The following is a 19,817-nucleotide window of genomic DNA, read 5'->3' on the forward strand; positions in this document are numbered from 1 at the left end:
CCTCCCAAATCTCATGTTCTTACATTTCAAAACCAAACATGCCTTCCCAACAGTCCCCCAAAGTCTTGACCAATTTCATCATTAACTCAAAAGTCCACAGTTCAAAGTCTCATCTGAGACAAGGCAAGTCCCTTCAGCCTAGGAGCCTGTAAAATCAAAAGCAAGTTAGTTACTTCCTACATATAATGGGGGTACAGGCATTGGATAAATACACTCATTCCAAATGGGAGAAATTGGCCAAAACAAAGGGGCTACAGGCCCCATGCAACTCCTAAATCAGTGGGGCAGTCAAATCTTAAAACTCCAAAATGATCTCCTTTGACTCCATGTCTCACATCCAGGACATGCTGATGCAAGAGGTGGGTTCCTACAGCCTTGGGAAGCTTGGCCCTGTGGTTTTGGAGGCTATAGTTCTCCTCCTGGTGGCTTTCACGGCTGGCATTGAGTGTTTGTGGCTTTTCCAGGTACATAATCCAAGCTGTTAATGGGTCTACCATTCTGGGGTCTGGAGGATGGTGGCCCTTTTCTCACAGCTCCACTAGTCCCAGTGGAGACTCTGCGTGGAGGCTCCAACCCCACATTTCCCTTCTGCATGGCCCTAGCAGAGGTTCTCCATGAGGGCTCCATCCCTGCAGCACACCTGTGCCTGGACATCCAGGCATTTCCATACATCCTCTGAAATCTAGGCAGAGGTTCCCAAACCTTGATTCTTGACTTCTGTGTACCCACAGGCCCAACACTACATGTAAGCCTCCAATGCCTGGGGCTTACACCCTCTGAAGCAATGGTTTGAGAAGTATATTGGCCCGTTTTAGCCATGGCTGGGAGGCAGGGCACCAAATCCTGAGACTGCACAAAGAAGCAAGGTCCTGGGCCCAGCCCACAAAACCATTTTTTCCTCCTGGGCCTCTGGGCCTGTATGGGAGGGGCTGGCATAAAGGTCTCTGACATGCCGGAAAACATTTTCCCCATTGTCTTGGTGATTAACATTTGGCTCCTCGTTATTTATGCAAATTTCTGCAACCAGCATGCATTTCTTCCTAGAAAATGGGTTTTTCTTTTCTATTGCATTGTCAGGCTGCAAATTTCCAAATTTTTAAGCTCTGCTTCCCTTTTAAATATAAGTTCCAATTCCAAACCATACCTTTGTGAATGAATAAAACGGAATGCTTTTAAAAGTACTCAAGTCACCTCCTGAATGCTTTGCTGCTTAGAAATTTCTTCCGCCAGATACCCTAAATCATCTCTCTCAAGTTAAAAGTTCCACAGATCTCTGGGACAGGGGCAAAATGCCACCAGTCAGTGTAGCACATGTGTAGCCCTGGACATCTAAGGGCATCACAGACCTGTTATTGCTGAATCTCAGGTGGCTGAATGCCACTTGTCCCTCTAAGAAGTTGGGGGATGTTGACTGCTTGGGGGTCATGTAACTAGTTAGCATGCCAGAGTCTCATTCATTATCAGAATTAAACAGACAAATTACTCCACCAACTAAGAACTGCCATGCAGGGGAACTGCCCTTTTATAAAGACCATTGGATCTCATGAGACTTATTCACTATCACAAGAATAGCACTTGAAAAATCTGCCCCCATGATTCAGTTACCTCTCACCGGGTCCCTCCCATGACACATGTGGATTATGGACCTACAATTCAAGATGAGATTTGGGTGGGGACACAGCTAAACCATATAGCCACACAGTTGAGGTACTTTGTTTCAGCCAACTAAGATAGCATTAGTCAAGAATGTTGAGGTGGAAAAAAACGGAGGCAGGTCTGGGTTGTAGATGAGACAGAATTTGGTGACCAGTTGGTTACAAGTGGTCAAGAAAAGAGGTTGACTTAGAGGTTCCTGATATGGGTAACTGGGTAAATGGTGACATCATGAACCAAGAAAAGTTACACAAAAAAGAAGGATCAGCAGGTTAAAGGTAATATAATCTGTTTAGAATATGTGGAGTTTGAGGGGTCAGTGGGGATACCCAGAGAAAGAGGTTCAGTAGGAGTTGAAGATGGGGATGAGACACTGAGAAAACCAGGCTGAGCTAAGGGAATGGAACTGGGAGCCCTCCATGTGAGAGTGGAGCCTGTGAGTGAAATCTCCCAGAGAAAGTATACTGGTAAGGAAGAGAAAATTGGAAAGGGCATGCAGGCAGAGTGCCATTTACCAAGGGAAAGTGGAAGGATTGGCTGTTAAAGGTCGGACCCAACCCAGGAGACAGCAGTGTCAGATGTCAATGGAAAAGGACATCTCAAGGAGGTCATTAGTTTGAGTGTTGAAAAGGGTTCAAAGACTGAAGGGTGAAGGTTACATCTGGCAACAGGGAGATTGTTGGTGAGCACAGCAAAATTATTTCAGTGGAGCTGGTAGAAGTGACAGGCACACTGTACTGAGTTCAGAAGTAGAGACTATGGGGAAATGAAAACAACAAGTAGACTACTTTTCCCAGAAGCTTGGCTGAGATAGAGCTAAAGAGAAGGCAGGGCCCAGAATGGGTTCTATTACTAGCATCTGTGGTGGTGGTGGTTGAGGAGGAGGGAGAAAAAGAGGAGGAGGAGAAGATGGTTCCATTAAACAGATGAGGCTGTATTTAGGTCATATCCTAAGGTCAGAAGGTGCTGGGCCTCTTGGACATGCTATCTCTAAGACAGGGTCAAACATCATCATTACAATGAGTTATTCCTACTCCCATTTGGGTAGCTGATTAGGACTGGGGCAATTTCTATTCAAAATATGCACATGATTATGTATGTGAGATGTATTTTATAAAAAGTAAAAAAACAAAACAACATGCGCATGGGTTCAGATAGTCCATTTGTAGAGAATTCTTGATAGGCTTCTGTGCAATGCAAGGCAGATTACATTTGTTTGACATTATGAAAGGTTAAGTTGGGGGTCACGGGAAAAAAAGAGGGGGGATAGTAAATCAAGGAAGAGGTGAAGAGAAACTTTACCTCTTGGCAGCCCTGCCTGTCACAGCTAAAGTTAAGTGAATTCCAATCCCCGTTTATGCATCTACTTTCCCACCAGACTGCAAGTTCCTTGCCTGCAGGACATGTCTTGTTCAGTGCTGTAACCTAGAGCACCTGCGCCATGCCAGGCACCGGGTAGAAGTCCAGCCAACACTGAATGGGGAAGCTCTACAATGGCTGTAGAACCAGGTCTTCATGAACTGATGCCTACATCCTGCTTACAAGGCAAGAATGAGCCCACGGACTATCCACAGTTAATGTCTACATCCTCTCGTAAGGCTAGGATAGGTCAGAGAGGGATGTTTGACTGAGACAGTCAGAGTACTATCTACTCTGAGAGTAGATGACCAAAAATATTATTATTATTATCATTATTATTATTTTTTGAGACAGAGTCTCGATCTGTCGCCCAGGCTGGAATGCAGTGGCGCAATCTCGGCTCACTGCAACCTCTGCCTCCCAGGTTCAAGTGATTCTCCTACCTCAGCCTCCTGAGTAGCTGGGATTATAGGCACGTGCCACCACACCTGGCTAAATTTTGTATTTTTAGTAGAGACAGGGTTTCACCATGTTGGTCAGGCTGGTCTTGAACTCCTGACTTTGTGATCCACCTGCCTTGGCCTCCCAAAGTGCTGGGATTACAGGCATGAACCACCGCACCCGGCCAACCAAAAGTATTTTTGAGTGAAGTCAAGGTTACATGCAGTGAAATCGGGTAATGGGGCCAAGAAGAGATTCTAAAAAGACAGAATACACTGGATAGGATTAGTATTGGGTTTAAGAAATCTAAAGAGAATTCAGAACAAAGTAGCGAAGGTGCACATGATCTTATGTCATTGCTTCTCTAACACCATTTTCCACAATTTAAAATTTATAAAATTGCAAAGCATCTTGCAATTGTTGGTATCTTAGCAGTGTGTCACAGTTTAACAGGCAGAACTTTTTCTGCCTTTACCACTTTTTTTCTGTCATTAGTGGTACATAATATGATGGTGCCCCTAGAATCAATGGTGTCTCAGATTTACTAAAATATGGTATTTTACTCCATGAAAGGGTTTGGCAGTTGTTTGGATCTACTGTTTTAATTAAAAGCATTCAGCTTTAGCAATGGGTAAATCCTAAATACAAATCGGAGTATCTCAAAAGGCACCCCTTTATATATTAAGACATTGGATAACTATTCTGAGAGGCACTGCATACTTCAATTTACCATTCTCAACCTCAAAACACTGAGCAGTAAGAACTCTGATTGGCAGAAGCACTGTGAAGCTTTATCATGAGTAATGATATGTAAGTACCAAAACTCAATAATAAAAGCTTGATTATTTCCACTTCTGCTCAATTGTTTTCATGTTTGTTATTAAATCTGTACCTTCTTTCCAACGCTACAGAACGCTGGTCATTTTCTCAAATGGATGGGGAAAAAACAAGGCTTGAGATTCCATGATTTCAAAAGACAGATGACTAGGAGAAAAATTCTAGCTTGCAGATGGGACATACTAAAAGATGATCTGAGCAATGTTTTGTGACAACAATCCTTTCATTAGATGACCCCTGTGGTAGTTGTGGTATATGGGGTTTGTATTGCTTTCCGTTTTTACAAGGTCAAATCTAAAGCCAAATAATGGAAATGCATTCTATTTTAACTGCCAGGTATGGGATGAATTAATTTACTTGCTTATTTTTAAATGCGTCTACTGGCCTTTAGAAGCTATTATTTATATAAAGGTACTTCTGAACTTTACAAACAGGTCAGATGCTGCCCACTATTTAAATATTTACAACGAAGTATTAGAGTTGTATAAAGCAACAATCCCTATCCAAAACAAGAAAATAAAAGATGAAAATCATCTCCAAATGCCCTTCTAAATCACATTTAAATCATTTTTATAGATTTGTTTTATCATACTGTATTAAAATATATTTTCTCAAAATATTAAATTATATGAATGTCTAAATATATCTTCACAGCTTTATATATAAAGAATATGGAGTACATTTTACACAGCAATCAATATCTCTACTTTGGGCAGTTATTTTAATGATTATTATAATTCAGTATCTAACTTTTTAAAATAACTGACTTAAGAGACAATAACAAATGTGGGTCATTTATCTCAAACTTCTTTGAGGTCTAAATTCACTTTCTTTCTCGGCTCTTCTCATTTTCATCTTGTATCTGATTGCTTTACAAGACACATGTCTCTTTCTTCTTTTCCATAGTTCCTTTTTCATTCTTTTTTAAAATTGCTTGTTGCTAAGCAATGTGCATAACATTAGGCTATACATTTCATTATCTTAAAACATTGTCTACTTGGTATTCTTTTCTTCTATTACTTTACCTTGTTTGAATTAACCCAAAATGTACTTTCTGCCCTTTTGACCTTTCTTTTGCCAAGACATGATCCCCCCACTCCCTGTCCTCTGATCATTACTAAACAGCTATTGTATTCAATATTTAGCCCAATTTTTTCTGTTCTCCACTGTTTTTGTTAAGCTCTGGTGGACAAACTCTTATATCATATGACTATTTTTCTTTTTAGTGTACTCGATCCTACTTCCTTCTTTTGTATTTAAAGACATGAGAAAGATACCTTTTATGAAATTTAGGTCATTTCGTATTATTTTCCTTTTATCACTTTTGCTATTCCAGATGTTCATTCCTTTCAGTATCATAGCAGGTGTTATTGTTCTCTTCCTGACACTTCTTTATGTTAGTGATAATAGTAACTATGCTATAATCCTATAAAACCACATTTCTTATTCAATTTAAATTTGTTCTATTTTTCAATGAGTTACAATGCATTTAATTCATCTGGCTATGGTAACCTACACAAAAAAACATAAACATGCCACCCCGCCCAAAAAAAAAAAAAAAAGAAAGAACAAAAAAACCCCTCAAATATTTAAATTACCTACAAACATATACCATAATTTTCTTTTACATATGTCTGAATAAGTATTTTTGAAGAAGACTAAGAGCACACTTTACTTTTGCCAAACCAAGTTAATTTGTAGGCTAATTTGCACTGCTGAGCTCATATAGACTCTTCTTCCTGTTACTTTTCATGGAGACAATAATTTTTTAAGGAGGGTATAGAAGGGTTTATGATTCAAGATTACCCAATATTCAGCTTGACTCACTCTGAGTATCACCTTATAAACCTGCATTTTCTAATTATAAAAAGAGAAGTGATGCTTCTTCCCCTATTACAACACAGGGATGTTACAGAAAACTTTTAGCAAAATTCATTGTGTATAAACTCTCCAGAACAAACCTGCTCTATCAGAAAAGCCAAATATATGTATGGGTACACATGTTAGCATTAGTATATGCTCTTTTAAGATTTGGCCTATTAATAGTTTTTCAGTTTCCATTTATTCTAAATGTTGTGAGTATACCTTTCTTAGTATTTACTGTATGACTCTGCTATGTTCTGAACATTTGTGTCTCCCTAAAATTCATATGTTGAAACCTAATCACCAATGTGATGGTATTAGGAGGTGGGGCCTTCATAAGAGTAAGTCATGGGGAAGAGCCTCCGTGAATGGGACTGGTGACCAAGAGGCCCCAGAGCACTCCCTTGCTCCTTTCCACCATGTAAGACACCATTCTACAAACCAGGGAACAGGCCCTAACCAGACATTGAATTTGCCAGTGCCCTGATCTTGGACTTCCCAGCCTCCAGAAGTGTGAGAAATAAAACTCTGTTGTTTATAAGCTACCCAGTCTATGAAGTTTTATTATAGCAGCTCAAACAGACTAAGACGAACTGCATTCTCCCGAATACTGGACTGCATAGGCAGATGAAGATGCTCAAGTTATTACATTAAAAGAGTCTTAAGAATATTTCAAATTGATCCTTCACTTCACTAAACTGAGATCCTTCACTTCCGTTTTTCTTTTCTTTTGAAGGTGGTTTACAATTAGTTGAAAAATAATGAAATCGAAATAAAATGGAAAAAATAATTACTAATTACTTCACAGAAAAAAAAAAAAGATAAAAACACACCAGCTGTGTCAGTCTATAAACTCTATGACTTCTTGAGAGGTAGTTAGTGTAGCTGTTAAGAGAAGGCTTTGGGGTTAGTCTGCTTGGTACTTATCTATCTTATTTCACTAATATGAAACGAATATTACTTGTGGGACAGTATAGCATAGTGGTTAAAAATACAAGCTCTGGAGTCAGACCACCTGGGTTTGAATTCTTACTTAACCACTTACACAGATGCCTACACGCACATGGAAAGTTACTGTGCTTCTGCATCTCATCTTCCCCATCTATAAAATGGGGAAAGGACAGAAGTCAGAACCATAGTCCATCAGGTCCACTGATGGGTGGTACCACAGAAATCACAAACATACATGTCACTGTCTCCTGTGGTCTCCACAGGTGCCCTAAGGTGACTGTCCCAACTACTCTCCATTCTTATTACCCTATTTATTTATTCTGCATTTAGAACAATTGGTGATTATATGGTTATCACTGGTTTAGTTTACTTGTTACTGTTTTGCCATTTAATGTTACAGAACAAAACTGTCTACTTCACACCATATCCCCACTGCCTAGCTCAGTGTAAGCAAGTAACAGGTGCCTCAATAAATCCTTGTTAAAAGAAGAAGTGAAAGGCTGAATAACTGAGCTCTTCATCAACCCCAGTATTTAGAGATATACAAAAATCTCAGTTTCTTCACAATCCACTCTCTACCCATCAATAAAAAGTTTTATCTAAACTATTTTCAGAGCTACTTATATTTTTGGTCTACTTTATGACTTGGAACATATATATATATATATATCTGTTTTTTCTTTGTCACCCAGGCTGGAGTGCAGTGGCACGATCTGCAGTGGCATGATCTTGGCTCACTGCAAACTCTGACTCCCAGGTTCAAGCAATTCTCCTGCCTCAGCCTCCCGAGTAGGTGGGATTACAGATATGCACCAAGATGCCCGGTTAATTTTTGTATTTTTAGTAGAGGCGGGGTTTCACTATGCTGGCCAGGTTGGTCTCAAACTCCTGACCTCAGGTGATCTCCCCACCTCGGCCTCCCAAAGTGCTGGGATTACAGGCATGAGCCACTGCGCCTGGCCTGGAACTAAAGTATTTTTTAATTCTACTATCAACTGTACAAAATCTGTTCTAAATTTTACTTGTCTTAAATTTTCCCTCATTAAAGGTATGAAGTTGAATATGTGCACGCACTTGAACAAAGATAATTTCAAACCTCGGTCTACAACCAAGATCAGTAGCATTACACACAGAAGCATGGACGCCTAGGGTTACACAAGCATGGGAGTATTACTATAATCAATTACCAGAACTTCGACTTCTATTTATAATCCTTACAAAAACTAGCTTGCTCAAGAGCACCTGTGTGGAGCGATCTGGTTTTCTAATCCCACTTCCCCTTTCAAGCACCTTTTTTCTACTTTACAAAAGAAAGGCACATTTCTGATCTAACATGCATTGCCTGAGTGCTGAAAAACTTCCTGGGTGCCAAGAGGGACAAATAAAATACTGGTATCTATGAAGCCTTTATTCGATGCATTATAAACTCTTCATTGAGAGGTTCAAATACTACCTTGTCTTATTATTTGTTTCTGTTAAGGGTGAAGCACAATGGGAAATGTATGTGGGGCATATGTTGAGATGGTCTAAATTCAAATATGTTATAGAATACTGATCATTTTGATATAGTGACTTTGACTCTTTCCCCACCACTGACAAAGAATGCACTGCCCTGGGAGAAAGCCCCATGAAAGGAAGCCAAAGAGATCATCTGTGAGAAACCATCTGTGATGTTTCATTTCATCCGGGTGAAAAACCTACAGCAAGTTTCCATGACTTCTCTCACTCTCTCTCTTTTTCTCTCTCTATCCATTCACTCATCTACTCACCTGAAAGTAAGGTTGTTTAAGATTTATGTAAGCAATGGTGGGAAATACCAATTTCCGACAGAGTGTACCTTCTTTGAATTTTCACCGTTCTTAGGAACAAGAAAAGCCTGAGTGAATGTTCGACCCACCTCTCAGTCTGTGGCTCAGATACATATAATACACAATTTAAAGAAGGCAGAGGTAAAAAGTCCTACAGCTACCGCTGTGGTTTGGATGCTTGTCCTCTCAAACCTCAGGCTGAAATTTGATCCCAGTGTTAAAGGTGAGGCCTAGCGGGAGGTGTTTGGGTCCTGGGGGTGGAACCCTCATGAACAGATGAATGTTCTCTCTTGGGGGTGACTGAGTTGTTTCTCTATTAGTTCCCACCAGAGCTGGTCGTTAAGAAGAGTCTGGCGCCTCCCGACTCTTTCTTTTGCTTCCTCTCTTGGCATGTGATCTCTGCACATGCCGGCTCCCCGTGCCTTCCACCATGAGTGGAAGAAGTCTGAGGCCTTACCAGATGCAAAACACCCAATCTTGAACTTTCCAGCCATCAAAATTTTTAGCCAAATAACCTTTTACATGATAAATTATCCAGCTTCAGGTATTCCTTTAAAGCAACACAAATTGACTAAGATAGTCACCTTAACATAATATTCTAGTACATCTTAGAAGAAAAGAAACTAGGCCGGGCGCGGTGGCTCAAGCCTGTAATCCCAGCACTTTGGGAGGCCGAGACGGGCGGATCACGAGGTCAGGAAATTGAGACCATCCTGGCTAACACAGTGAAACCCCGTCTCTACTAAAAAAAATACAAAAAACTAGCCGGGCGAGGTGGCGGGCGCCTGTAGTCCCAGCTACTCGGGAGGCTGAGGCAGGAGAATGGCGTAAACCCGGGAGGCGGAGCTTGCAGTGAGCTGAGATCCGGCCACTGTACTCCAGCCCGGGCGACAGAGCGAGACTCCGTCTCAAAAAAAAAAAAAAAAAAAAAAAAAAAAGAAGAAAAGAAACTGATATTAGAGGAATGTTTTGTAGTTTCTTGAATATTTGTTCAGACTCACAAAAGAAACACTGCCATTAAACTTTGTCAAAAGGTGACTGAATACATAAATATAGTCATCCCTTGGTATCCATGAAGGACTGGTTCCAGGACCTCCCATGAATACTGAAATGCATAGATGCTTAAGTCTTTACTATATAATACTGTAGTATTTGTATATAACCTAAGCACATCCTCTTGTATACTGAATCATCTCTAGACTATTCATAACGCCTAATACATTGTAAATGGCATGTAAACAGTTGTTATACCATATTGTTTAGCAAATAATGACAAAGAAAAAAAGTCTGTATATGTTCAGTGTAAATGCAACTTAAAAAAAATATTTTCTGTCCTCAGTAGGTTGAATCCACAGATATGGAACTTGCTGATATGGAGGGCCAAATGTACATTTACTTTTTATTTGGACACAAATGCCAAGTCACCCGTCACTTCTAAACCACTCTCCTCTGTTCATTTAATTATTCTTCCCAAGTACCTGTTAGACATAGACAAATTGAACAGCATTGTGGAATCTACTACAAATAATGTCCATATAGTCAGGTACAGTGGCTTGCATCTGCAATCCAGCTACTCAGGAGACGGAGATGGGAGACTGTTTGAGGCCAGGAGTTCAAGACCAGCCTGGGACCTCATCTCTTAAAAAGTTTCAAAAAATTAACTGGGCATAGTAGCACACGCCCATAGTCCCAGCTACTCCAGAGGCTGAAGTGGGAAGATTGCTTGAGCCTAGGAGTTTGAGGCTATAGTGAGCCATGATTTCACCACTGCACTCCAACCTGGGCAACAGAGGGAGACTCTGTTTCTGAAAAATAAGAAAACAATAATTTTTAAATGCCCCTAACAAAAAAAATTATACAATTGTATGTCCTCTAAGCCTCACATTTACTAATGGTACAATAGTTCTATTTCTACTATTAGTCTACTGCATATCATCATCACATTAACAGGGTAAAGGAGAAAAATATGATCATGGCAACATGAGAAGAAAAAGCATTTAATAAAAGTCAGTATCTATTCATGATAAAATTTCTTAGCAAAGCAGGAGCTCCCTTAATCTAATAAAGGTTATTTATCCCCTAAAAACATAACAAAACACAAAAACCTATTGCATATTCCATAGTTAACGTGAAATACTAAAGTTTTCCCCTCCCCCCACAAAGATGGGGAAGAAACAGGATACCTGCACGTATAACTTTTATTTATGACTATGTGGGAGACCCTAGCTGATGTAGTAAGAGAAGAAAAAGAAATCGATGACATAAGAATTGGAAAAGAAGAAATAAAGCTACTATTATTTGAAGATGACATGATTGCATGCCAATAAAATATAAAACATATACTATTACAATTACTAAGACAAAGTATTAGAATTAATAAGTTAACTTAGTATTATGTACTGAATGTGTGTGCCCACTCCTGCTCTCAATTCTGCGTCGAATCCCTCAACCACAATGTGACAGTATTTGGAGGTGGTGTCTTTGGGAAGTAATTAGGTCATGAGAATGGGACCATCATAAGGGATTAGTGCCCTTATAAGAAGAGCAAGAGATCCTCTAGTCCGTGCAGCTGTCCAGGAAAGGACCCAGAAGCACACAGCCAGGAAGGCAGCCATCTGCAAGCCAGGAGGAGCCTCCTCACCAGAACCAGACCATGCTGGCACCTGACCGCAGACTTCTCAGTCTTAAGAACTGTGAGAAAATAAATTTCTGTTGTTTAAGCCGTCCAGTCTATGGTATTCTGTTATAACAGACGGACTAGACTAAGACATTCAGTCATGCTGCTGGTGTAAGACCAGCATATAAAAATCAATTGTATATCTAAATAAGTAGAAAATAAAATTTAAAAATCTATATAACTACATAAAAACCAAATATCTCAGAATCATCTGACAAAACATGCATAAAACTTTTACATTAAAACTACAAAACAGTAAGAAAAGTTAAAGAAGACCTTTAAAAACAAAAGGATATACTTTTGTTTTTATGGGCATTGGAAGACTTAAACATTTTGGCATTGTCAATTCTCCCCAAATTGATCTAATCTAAAGATTCAATATAAATTCAATTAAAAATCCAGCCAGCGGGCATGATGGCTCACCATGCCTGTAATCCCAGCACTCTGAGAGGCTAAGGCAGGTGGATCATGAGATCAGGAGATCAAGACAATCCTGGCTAACACGGTGAAACCCCATCTCTACTAAAAATATAAAAAAATTAGCCAGGCATGGTGGCAGGCGCCTGTAGTCCCAGCTACTCAGGAGGCTGAGGGAGGAGAATCGCTTGAACCTGGGAGGTGGAGGTTGCAGTGAGCCGAGATCGCACCACTGCACTCCAGCCTGGGTGACAGAGTAAGACTCTGACAAAGAAAGAAAAGAAAGACAAGAAAGACAAGAAAGACAGAAAGACAGAAAGAAAGACAGAAAGAAAGACAGAAAAAGACAGAAGGAAGGAAGGAAAGGAAGGAAGGAAGGAAAGGAAGGAAGGAAGGAAGGAAGGAAGGAAGGAAGGAAGGAAGGAAGGAAGGAAGGAGGGAGGGAAAGAAAGAAAGAAAGAAAGAAAGAAAGAAAGAAAGAAAGAAAGAAAGAGAAAGAAAGAGAAAGAAAGAAAGAAAGAAAGAAAGAAAGAAAGAAAGAAAGAAAGGAAGGAAGGAAGGAAGAAAGGAAAGAAAGAAAACAGCAACTTTTGGGTATGAAGTTGGCTTCTTGTTTTTTTCTTTCTTTCTTTCTTTTTTTTTGGTGGAAATTGAAAAGCTGACTCTAAAATTTATTTTAAAACACAATGGGCTAAAAATAGCCAAGCTAATTCTGAAGAAAACACAAAGCTCTAGGACTTATACTGCCAGACATCAAGATTACAAAGTTATATAATAAAGAGAGTGTGATATTGGCACAAAGATAGACAAACAGACCAATGCAACATCACAGAGAGTCAAGGGAAGTGTTAATGTTGCAGCCTCAAATCTGAAGGCAACCTGTGGGCAGAACTGCTTCCTCCCCAGGGGACCTACATGTTTTCTCTTAAGGCATTCAACTAATTAGATGAGACCCTCTCACATTATAGAAAGTGATCTGCTTTACTCAAAATCTACTGATTTAAGTATTAATGATATCTTAAAAATATCAAGACTGGTTTTTGACCAAACACTGAGGCAAATATGACAAATATTAAGACGAGATAAAGAGAAGTGGCTGAAATGCAAGTGTTCCACCGTATTATTCTCTATACTTTTCTATGTTTAAAATATTTCCAATGGACACAAAGAGATCAAGGTATATATTTAGTATCTTTAAATTTGGAAAGACTCCTGGTTTATTGTAGTTCTGATAATTTACAGCAGACACACAATTCTCAGAGACAGCCCAAAGAATCAGAAAATTTAATGAGGCTAAGAGATTAAATATATCCATTGTTAACTTTTTAGTTAGCTAATTATTATAACCTAAACCTAAGGTTAGTCTGGATACCTTCCCCACGTCCTAAACAACCCACAGAAAATCTCATAGGTTTGAATTAACAAAGATCAAATATCATATCTAATATAAACAGATTGTTTTCTATAGTCTTTAATAAATTCATTGATTCATTCAACATGTGCTATGGACTAACCTGAACATCCAGAGGTATTCAAGAAAGAACAGACAACATCACTACTCTCATGAAGCTTTATAGTCAAGCATGACAGACAGACAATAAGCAAACAAAACCAAAAAATCTTCTCTGAGATTTGCTAAGTGCTATGAATGACATAAAACCAGGCAGCAGAGATTTACTGGGGATGGGAGATGGAATGAAGTCACTTTGGATAGGAAAGGCCTCTGTGATGATGTGATGTTTAAATAGGGAACTACAAATGCAAAGATCTGAAATAGAAGGTAGCAAACAACTAGATACACATGATCACATGGGCGTAATAAATTAGACATAAACTTTCTAAGCCTATGGAAATACAGGGCCATTTATCATGTGTAGTTTGAAGTTTTGGAATTCTTTTTAAAAAGTAAAACTAGAAATAACTTGTTTCCTATCCATAAACATTTAAGTAAGTGTCATGCCTAGGTCATATAGCATGACTCCTTATGTGGTATTTAAGTAAAAACAGTATTCGGGTATTAAATTGAAATAAAGTAACACTGAAAATAAATAACAAGGAATCCTTAAGGTATTTACTGAAAGAAACCAGTAAAAGTCAACCTTTTTCTTACATATGTACCAACCATTTAGAAAAGACAACACACTGTAAATATATTCCTGGGAACAGGTGCTACGGAATAAAGAAAGCAAACTTAGGCAGGGATCAAAAAAGCAGGTGACTACAAACGGTAAAATAATATTACAGTAAGACATTAAACATCTGTATCATATTTCAGCACATGTGTTAACACTCGCATTTTTCTTGAAGCTATATTTTCTTGGGAATGGATATAGCAAATAGTGAATCTTCTCATTTCAATTCTAAAAAAATAATCTAAAGTATACTTGCAGAGAGGCAAGCTCTTAGTTATCAGCTATATCCCAGATGGCCCTCTAGGAGCATTTAAAGGCCACCCCCTTAAGTCACTGTCCAACATACTGAGGTAGATAATATGGCCAATACAATGATGAGAATTACAAAGAAGGAAATAAAACAGAAAATGCTGTTGCTATGGTCTGAATATTTGTGCCTGCCCCAAATGCATATGTTAAAACCTAATCACAAACATGATGGCTGGAGGTGGGGCCTTTGGGAGGTAATTAGAACCCCCATTAATGGGATTGGTGGCCTTATAAGGGGCTGAAGAGACTAGAGTTCTCTCCTTTCACCATATGAGGACTGTAGTAGGCTGTTCTTGCATTGCTATAAAGAAATACCTGAGCTTAGGTCATTTATAAAGACAAGAGGTTTAGTTGGCTCACGGTTGTGCAGGCTTTACAGGAAGCATAGCGTTGGCATCTGCTTGGCTTCTGGGGAAGCTCAGGAAGCTTACAATCATGGCAGAAGGTAAAGTGGGAGCAGGCATGTCACATGGCCAGAGCAGGAACAAGAGTTGGAGTGGGGGAGGTGCTATACACTTTTAAATGACCAAATCTCACAAGAACTCACCATCATGAAGACAGCACCAGGGATCTGCCCCCATGATGCAGACACCTCCCACCAGGCCCCACCTCCAGCATTGGGGATTACAATTCAACAGGAGATTTGGGTGGGAACAAATGTCCAAACTATATCAAGGACACATTTAAAAGGTACCATCTGTGAACCAGAAAGTGGGCCCTCCCCAGACTCCAGATTTGCCAGCTCCTTGCTCTTGGACTTCCTGGCCTACAAAAGTGCCAGAAAAAAATTTCTGTTGTTTATAAGCCACCCAGTTTATGGTATTTTTATTATAGCAGCCCAAATGGACTAAGACAGTTGTCCTGTCTTTGTTTATAAAACCATGGCGCTGTGATACTTTCTCTGTTTGCAGTTCTAATAGCTAAATTTCAGAAAATACCAAAGGGAAACATAGAAAGAACCATGGCAGTAAATCAGTGGTCAAGGACCAGACAAATGGAAAAAAACAATTCAAATTCTCCAACCCAGAAGAAACACAGAGGCAGAGAAAAGCCTATGAGATCAGGAAGGATCTGAATAATAATTAGAATGATTTTTCAAATCTGAAAATTAAGAGCCATGAAACAACACTGAAGATTAAAAGAGGTTGTATGAAGACAACTTCTTCCTTTTCTGACAATTTATTTTAATCACCATTTTAAGGAAATGTATGGAACATCTTATTCGTGAGGTGAGACAAAATGAAAGTAATTTTCAAAAAAACCCAAATAAAGTATTGGATAAAATCATGGATTCAAAGACTTACTTTGAATCCTGTTTTACTACTTTCTAGCTGTGAAATATGAGACAAATTTTTTAACTTCTCTATCCCTCAGTTCCCCATCTTTTGAAACGGTGATTGTGAGGATGAAATGAGTAAAGGGCTTAGAACAGTGCTTGCCAAATGATAAGTGCTTAAAAAAACTTTAGCCATAGCTCCACGTGTAGAAAAAAGTTAACACAGCAGACCTGACTGCAATTCTGCTTACAAGCCTGGCCCTTGACTGGCCTCTGGGAACTTGGATTTCAGGAAGGTTCCTACCACCATTAACTGGGAAGAGTTGATCACTGTGCTTAAAACTGTTTGTGCAAACATATGGCTCCCATTGAAAACCTGCTTTCCTTCTGCGAGTCTGAAATTTTGGCACACGCCAGGCAGAGACGCCAATGTGATCAGCCCACAATTAGACCCTGGGCACTGAGTCTCTACTGAGCTTCCCTGGTTGGCATATTTTACATGTGTGGTCACAGCTTACTGCTGGGGAATTGTGTTCTCTGTGACTCCACTGGAAGGGAACAGTGGGAAACTGGCAGCTGATTTCCCCTGGACTTCACCCCATGTACCCTTCCCTGTGCTGATTTTGCATAGAATCCTTTCACTGTAATAAATCATAGCCCTGAATATGACTGTAGGTGGAGTCTTGGAAGTCCTTCTAGTGAATCATCGAATCTAGCGTTGGCCCTTGAGGACCCATCAACACACTTGGACACAGTTAATCAATTATTTTGTCGTAGGTGTAAGTGCTATAAAATGCACTTTAATAAATATTGAATTCAAGTTCAAGAAAAGTGATTTTTAGATACAATACCTTGATAAAAACAGAAACACTGCATGATTTCTTCTCATAAATAATGAATGCAATAAAAATGTTAAGCTTCAAGGACATGATCACTAAATTATATCAGTATTTCCTAATACTATGGTTTTAGGTTATATGAAAATAAATACTTAGCTTACAACCTCTAAATGATATTCAATATAAGAGCAATAAAAGGTCAGAAATACTCAGTCATATTCTTTAAACAGCAATAGAAGATAAAGTAAAGCTAAAATGCCAGAACTACTAAGCTTTAGAAATGCATTACTAATTTTATATATTTTCTATATCTCTTACAAATAAGCGGATACTCTTTTCTAACACTTATCAAATCTTATGGTCTACCTAATAAATCAATATTTGGAAAGCAGAATTTAGAAGGAAAAGTTTGGGAAACAAAGTATTTAAGAATTCACATGAGTTTCTGTTTTTGGATACTCAGATCAACCCCCCAATGAAAAAAACTAAAGATGCTGGATAAGACACTAAAACAAAACCACCTTAAAAGGACTAAAGAATTAAAAAGAGCTGGCAGGCCAAATTCTTGAGGCTAGCTTGAACCCAAATAGGTTAGTGGAAAGAAAGTTGGCATCCCAAAGCCACCTTTGCCCCGAAGGCATTCACTCACATCATGCACTGGGGTTGCGGTCTGGTAGCCTCATGTGGGGACGAGGTCAGAAGTGAAGATACAGGACTTTCCCAATTTGGATCATCTCACAGGATAACTTTCCCACATTAAGGTGAAATCCAAAGGACTACATGAAAGTTTCCCTGTTGCTGAGCAAAGGAGTAAGAGAAAAATGAAATAAAAAAACGATAATTCACTCCTGAGAAGTTATGAGTGTTGATTGACCCTCACTAGGAGACTCCCTGGGATCCTGGGTCTAAACATACCTTGAGTGAGTATAGAAACTTCTATCTGTGGATCTGTTTTAATATAGTCCTGTACTGATGGTGCTCCAAGGAGCCTGGCAAAAACACATAAACCACTCTGATTTCAAACTGGGCTCGTGAATTCTCCATAAATTATTTTTCAAGGTCGGTGAGCTCCAGAAAGTTGAATACAAACAAGTTTACAAGGAAACTAGTCACCATGAGCAAGAACCAGCAGAAGCAGACATAAATAGACTTCGACTAGATGTTCTATGTTTAAAAATAAATAACTTGAAGTGACTTCAGGGAATACAAAACTATAAAATGTAACATAGGGGATTTTAATAAATGTTTGGTTATAACCTTTTAATACCTTTGTACTTTTAATTCATTAAAAATACTTAAGAGCTTGAGGTACCATGGTAGAAATTAGAGTTTTTCAAAGTAGCAGAAAACAATGTATTGTCAAAAGCAAGAGGTTTCTGATTATATATGTTTATAATTAAGGTTATAAACTTTCCAAGGCAATATTCTATTTACATTAAAATAGCAAAATCTGTACCAAATATAAGAACAGGAAATTCTCCCTAATTCACTGTATGAGGCCAATATAACCTTGAAATGAAACAAAGCAAGAAAGTAAAATTACACCTCCATTTTAGACACTCATTTTAGATACACACACAAGCACGCCCGCACACACACACCACCCTAAGTAAAATATTAGCAAACTGAATCCAACTGTGCATTAAAAAGCTAATAGGATAGTACAATTGGGTTTATATCAAAAATGTAAAAGATGAACTGATATTAAAACTATACATATATATACAGACATGTTATTCATTACATTAATGAATTTCAAAAAATAACATCTCGATACAGAAAAGGCATATAGTGAAATTTAATGCCAATTCTTGATTTTTTTTTTTTTTTTTGAGACGGATTCTCACTCCGTCGCCCAGGCTAGAGTGCAGTGGCGTGATCTCGGCTCACTGCAAGCTCCGCCTCCCAGGTTCACGCCATTCTCCTGTGCCCACCACCACACCCGGCTTAATTTTTGTATTTTTAGTAGAGACGGGGTTTCACCATGTTAGCCAGGATGGTCTTGATCTCCTGACCTCGTGATCTGCCTGCCTTGGCCTCCCAAAGTTCTGGGATTACTGGTGTGAGCCACCATGCCCAGCCTTGATTTTTTTTTAAATTTAAGTTCTGGGATACATGTGTGGAATGTGCAGGTTTGTTACATAGGTATACAAGTGCCATGGTGGTTTGCTGCACCTATCAATCTGTCATCTAGGTTTTAAGCCCCACATGCATTAGGTATTTGTCCTAATGCTCTCCCTCCCCTTGTCCCCCACCCCCTGACAGGCCCCAGTGTGTGGTGTTCCCCTCCCAGAGTCCATGTGTTCTCATCAATTCTTGATTTTTAAAAAACTCATGATAAACTAGACCAGATGAGAAATTCTTTAATCTGAGAAAGGATCTAACCCCTACAGCTATGATCAAATTAACTGATAAAATATTGAAATCTTTCCCTTTGAGTTTCAGAACAAGACACTATCACCCCTGTAAGTCCTAGCCAGTGCATATGTCAGCAAAAAGAAATAAATGATACAAGGATTGGAAAGGAAGAAAGAATTACTATTTTCCACTGATATCATTATCTTTGTGGATCCTTAAAAATCTACAAAGTTAGCAAGGTTATTAGCTAGAAGATTAACATACAAAAAGCAATTTCGTTTCTATTGTTTCTACAGGTAATTTAAAAAACATAATTTTCAAAAGCTACCATTTATAATAGCAACAAAAACTATAAAATATGTAGGAAGAAATCCAATAAAAGAAGAAAAAAAGCTGTGTGCAATATAGAGTAGTAATTAAAAGTATGAACTTTATATCTAGGCACCTTGGGTTAGAATCTTGCCTCTGCTATTAACTAGCTGTGTGATCTACAGTAAGTTGTTAACCTCTCTGTGCCTCAGTTTCCTATGTGCAATATCTCATAATAATAGGATCTACCTCAAAAGACTGCTGTAAAGACTGGATACAAATAGAATGGGGCTTGGCATATAAGAAATACAGTATAAGTGAAAACCATTGTGATAATGATAGTGATAGTAGTGTGATGAAATTATAAGAATTTTCTGAAAGGCTTTCAAGAATACCCAATGAAAAATATATCATATTTATGGATAGGAAGACAATATTATTGAGATGTCAACTCTCCAGAAATTCATCTGTAAAGTAAATGTTAATCAAAATGTGAACGAAGTTTTTGGTTCTTAACAAGTTAGTTTCTGGAATTATTATGAGAAAACAAAGAGCTGGAAATAATCAATACACTGCTAAAGACGAAAA

The 19,817-nt window shown here is 38.7% G+C and overlaps 1 protein-coding gene across 7 annotated transcripts in view; it reads right to left on the minus strand.

The window, feature by feature from the left end:
• The window catches only part of EFCAB11 (EF-hand calcium binding domain 11), a 168,036-nt gene that overhangs the window by 86,596 nt on the left and 61,623 nt on the right, over nucleotides 1-19,817 (minus strand). The window contains exon 6 of one of the 7 annotated variants that reach the window (XR_013396479.1): nucleotides 17,212-17,360. The exons of 5 other annotated variants lie outside the window; for them this stretch is intronic. Coding sequence is in view for 1 of the 2 variants with exons in the window: in XM_077941607.1 (XP_077797733.1) it covers nucleotides 10,642-10,717 (76 nt within the window). In the remaining variant the exon portion in view is untranslated. Of the gene's footprint in view, nucleotides 1-10,619; nucleotides 10,718-17,211; nucleotides 17,361-19,817 lie in introns of those variants that run through there. One more of the 7 variants, XM_077941607.1, reaches the window with a different exon arrangement.

The sequence above is a fragment of the Macaca mulatta genome, chromosome 7, assembly GCF_049350105.2.
Source record: "Macaca mulatta isolate MMU2019108-1 chromosome 7, T2T-MMU8v2.0, whole genome shotgun sequence".
Classification (NCBI taxonomy): Eukaryota; Metazoa; Chordata; class Mammalia; order Primates; family Cercopithecidae; genus Macaca; species Macaca mulatta.